Source organism: Pinus tabuliformis, chromosome 8, assembly GCF_031772625.1.
Source record: "Pinus tabuliformis cultivar Carrire ecotype Pingquan chromosome 8, CPIR1, whole genome shotgun sequence".
NCBI classification, from domain to species: Eukaryota; Viridiplantae; Streptophyta; class Pinopsida; order Pinales; family Pinaceae; genus Pinus; species Pinus tabuliformis.
Window position 1 is genome coordinate 1,476,981,243 of NC_142294.1, and position 4,626 is coordinate 1,476,985,868.

At 35.0% G+C, this 4,626-nt stretch overlaps 1 protein-coding gene across 1 annotated transcript; it reads left to right on the top strand.

Annotated features, from left to right (window-relative positions):
• The first annotated feature begins 3,065 nt into the window (after positions 1–3,065).
• Positions 3,066–3,974, top strand: LOC149241382 (16.9 kDa class I heat shock protein 2-like). Its single transcript, XM_089367511.1, has 2 exons — positions 3,066–3,444; positions 3,545–3,974. The coding sequence occupies exons 1-2, from the start codon at positions 3,237–3,239 to the stop codon at positions 3,811–3,813; spliced, it is 477 nt and encodes a 158-aa protein (XP_089223637.1). The 5' UTR covers positions 3,066–3,236; the 3' UTR covers positions 3,814–3,974.
• The last annotated feature ends 652 nt before the right edge of the window (positions 3,975–4,626 follow it).

A 4,626-nucleotide genomic window follows, 5' to 3' on the forward strand; every position in this document is an offset into this window, starting at 1 on the left:
TTTTCTTCGTCACATTCACCCTGTGACCTTTCACCTTCATTTTTTTCCTATTTTCCATTATTTTTATAAATAAAATGCCATTAATGCCACTGTCTTTTCCATTGCCTTTGTCAATTTCCATATCCATAAATTAATCACAAGTGATCCCCATCACTATGTTTTTTTTTCCAACATTCGGATTGGAATATATATCTCATGACCTTGGTTATTATTTTGCATTTATTAACTTTATTACATGGATATTTGACCAGGGATGTTACATGTTATTTACATACACATAATCGAAAACATCCTATTAGCAACACCGTAAGAGATAGGTTTTCAACCAATTGGAAGATTAGACAACCTTCAACAAGGGTTCTTGAAGTAAATTTGGTGTGCACATTTATGAGTTGTTGGAGCTATAATTGTTCCCGAAGATAAGTTGACAGGGTTTACAGAATCAGTTTCTAAGGAAAGACAACAAAAAATATAATAATTTTGACAAAGAAAATAAAATAAGAAATGATTGAGAACCACAACACCAAAAAAATTATTGGAAAACCCAAGAAATAACTAGGAAAAAGGAACAAACTACTTGGAAAACCCAACAAAGTACTATCAATGCACTAGCTACATTTATGAGCTTGATACATTGTGCCCTTCTATAGATTCATTTGTTATTGTCTATTTGGATGATATATCGGTATACAATGCTACTTGGGAGGAGTACATCACACATTTGACATAGGTGATTGAGACATTAAATAAGCACTAACTGCTAGTAAAGGTCACGAAAAGTGAGTTTGCATAATGGTCTTAGGTGTATATGGGGTATGTGATGGGTAGAGGAAAGCTGAATATAGATCCTGCCAAGATGAAGACCATTAGGAAATGGCCAAACCCTACTAATATTTATGAGGTTGGGAATTGTAAGGACCAATCCCATATTCTAGGGACCAACCCCATATATATTTTTTGTTTTGTTTTGTTTTTTTTAAATATTAAAAATACAACCATAAAAAAATAGCATTGGGAACTCAAAAATTATTAAGGATTATACAAAACTTTCATGAATTTCATTTCATTGAACATATCATCTAATTTACATATTATTAACTAAACCATAATGAGTCATACAAAAAAATATTATAACAACATAGGTATCATTTTAAACCATAATGAAATCATACAAAAAATATTATAACAACATAGGTACCATTCACCAGGGGACGAGATTCAAACTTGACTTGCCGCTAATTGCCCTCCTTTGTTGTCATTTGCCTCTAAGTGTGAATGTTGATGTGCTTAATCTGAATGAAATGACCAACCGGTTGACCTCCCAGCCTACTCCTTGGGTACTCTCCTTCCCCGCCGACCCCCGAGCTACAATGGGGTTGTACAATGGAGGAATGTAATAGTTGGTAGAGGAGAGCACTTTTTGGATCAAGAGTCCCCTATCTAAATTCCTCTACCTCATCAAAGTCACTATAGTTCGTAGTCACTACTCTAACATAGTCTCATCCATCCAACAATAGGGTAAAGAAAAAGTCCTCATAGGTGACACTTAGAATTTCATGCATAATTAATTATTTTTGATAATTCAATAGTTTGCTTATTCACCCACCCATGTGTCACTCTCTCATCAAGGGTCTCCAAACTTATTTAAATTTTAATTTAAAACTAATATTTTTCCTCACCTATATTTTCCCCTCGTAGCCACTGAATGCTTGAAAGGCAAGTGGCGTGGCACCCTTGGAACTTCAAGGGAATTTCTTGAAGGGCATGACCAACTTGGCACCCTTGGCATCACAAATAAATTGTTAGGTGTGACACCTTTGGAACTTCAAGGGAAGTTTTTGAAGGCATGACCAAACTTGGCACCCTTGGAATCATTAAAAATAAATAAATTAATAAATATAACCAAGATATGAAAACCAAGTAAATTCACATCAAGGGTAAATGATGTTAGAAACTGAGGTAATTAAATCTAGAATAAAACTTGGGTTAAGAGGATCATAGGAAGAAACAAAATATTTTACCTTAAAAACTCTACCCTTCCCATGTTGGAAAATATTAGATAGATAATATAATTTAATTAGGTAAAAATGGGAAAGAGGGACATAAATGTAAGGATAAATATAAATCCTAAAATAGCTAAACCTAATTAAGAGAAGAGGGCGATGAATTAAAATAAGATTTATAAATTAAATTTTAGAGAAATTTAGAGAAAATCCATGTGGCAACAACCAACATAAGAATATCCATCTAAAAAATAACTTGAGTTAAATTAGGGAGTAGATAGGGGATCAAATATTGACTTATCAATTGACTTTAGTAATGAACACAAATTAAGGAGTAAAAAGGGGGATCAAAAGACAACTACGAGAAGAAATAAGAATCTTGTTGAGGTGAGGAAAAATATTAGTTTTAAATTAAAATTTAAATAAATTTGGAGACCCTTGATGAAAGAGTGACACATGGGTGGATGAATAAGAAAACTATTGAATTATAAAAAATAATTAATTATGCATGAAATACGAAGTGTCAGCTATGAGGACTCTTATAAAAGAAGGGATAGGCCATGGGAGAAGAGACTTTTTCTTTACCCTATTATTGAATGGATGAGATTGTCAGAGTAGTGACTATGAGCTATAGTGAGTTTGGTGAGGTAGAGGACTTTAGAGAGGGGACTCTTGAGCCAAAGAGTGCTCTCCTCTACCAGCGATTACATTCCTCCATTGTACAACCCCATTGCAGCTTAGGGGTCCGCAGGGAAGGAGAGTACCCAAGGAGTAAGCTGGGAGGTCAACTGGTGGGTCATTGTATTCAGATTAAGCGCGTCGACATTCAGATTAGTTTGGTCGATTCAACGGTTAAGGCTAATTTGGATGAAAAATTAATCTACTCATTACTAGTATAATGTTGTAATGTTGTCAGTTACACACCACATAAATATTTAAAAAATTAATTTTATTTGACTTTACCGTCAAGCTAATTTAAAAACATGAATATACAATTATCTCTTAATTATTTAACAATAAACATGATTCGGAAAACGAGTCTGAAACCTTTTAATAGAAACGCGTAGAGCATTCCCGTGTGTTCCACCCTCGGAGACTGGATAATCATCTTCATTCTTGAACATTCTACCTGTTTCCTGCAACTACTATAAATGCCCCCCCTATCCGGCCAACTCTTCAAAGTCAGTTTTTCTAGCATTCATATCTTTCTTAAGAGTCGACATTATCGCAAGCATGTCTCTCGCTCCTCGCTTCTTTGGCAGACGGTCCAACGTTTTCGATCCCTTCTCACTTGATTTATGGGATCCTTTCGAATCTGTGAATTCTTCATTCCTTGGGGAAATAGCGTCATTTTCAAAGAATGACGCAGCAGCCATAGCCAACACTCAGTTCGACTGGAAGGAAACCTCTGATGCACACATCTTCAAGGCCGATCTTCCAGGTATTGATCATGCCTATTACAGGGTTTTTGTTGCTTTAGTTATTAATTTTCTGGAATTGTTGATATTTAGCGTACGGGACTTACCTTTCGTTCGTGGCAGGTTTGAAGAAAGAAGAGGTAAAGATAGATGTGGAAGACGACCGAGTTTTAAAGATCAGTGGTGAACGGAATAAAGAAGAAGAGAAAAAGACCGACAAGTGGCACCGTATTGAGCGCGCTCACGGGAAATTTCTTCGTAGTTTCCGATTACCGGAAAATGCAAAGGTGGACCAGGTGAAGGCTACCATGGAAAATGGAGTGCTCACTGTCACGGTTCCCAAGCAGCCTCAGCCTAAACCTGAGGTTAGAGCCATAGAAATCTCTGGTTAACTGAAACAAAAATTATTGGGGTATGGTGGTTGAGATTATGTATGGATGTTTGTCGTTCATCTCGTCATTGTATCGTCTTGGGTATTGGTAAGGGTTTGGAGGCTGAGAAACAATGTATTTTGAAAGAGATGAGTTATAATAAAATGGACAGATTTTCTTAACCGCGATGAATGTGCTGTTTTCTTTTTCTGGAATGCAAGCCCTTTTTCTTGTTTTAAGCGAATGGATGAAATGTAAAGAGGAACTTATATTTTCAAATAATTATAATTATTGTATTAGCGTTACCTTTCTATACAAATGAGAAATATTTGGCTGTACGAAGAATGTCACAAAAATAAAAAAACCCCAGCTTCATCATTGCAATTTTTTGGAATCAATATTAGTGAGTTTGGGTACACAGATCATCACAATAACTTATATTGAGTTTGGATACACACATCATCGCAGTAACTTCTGGCACTTATTTTAAGTAGTCTATTCAACTCACAAATTTGTTCAGAAACTTATTTTGAGTAGTCCATCCAACTCAACTCACAAATTTGTTCAGAAAATAGTTGAAATTTTGGCATGATTTTTTTAAAATTTTTGGGAATTTTGGAGTAGTCTATGCAACTCATAAATTTGTCAAATTTGTTCAGAAAATACAATTTGTTCAGAGAATTTTTGAGTAGTCTATCCAACTCGCAAATTTATCAAATTTGTTCAGAAAATAGTTGAAATAATTTTGGCATGATTTTTGGGAATTTTGGGTTTTTTGGTTTACAGGCAAACTTCTCAAAATTTTTGGGAATTTTGATTTAAAGCGGGCAAACT

Excerpts from the sequence above, each read along its gene's own strand:
- LOC149241382 (XM_089367511.1), top strand. The coding sequence starts at position 3,237 with ATGTCTCTCGCTCCTCGCTTCTTTGGCAGACGGTCCAACGTTTTCGAT. Across the intron at positions 3,445-3,544 it reads CTTCAAGGCCGATCTTCCAG|GTTTGAAGAAAGAAGAGGTA; the intron begins GTATTGATCATG and ends CGTTCGTGGCAG.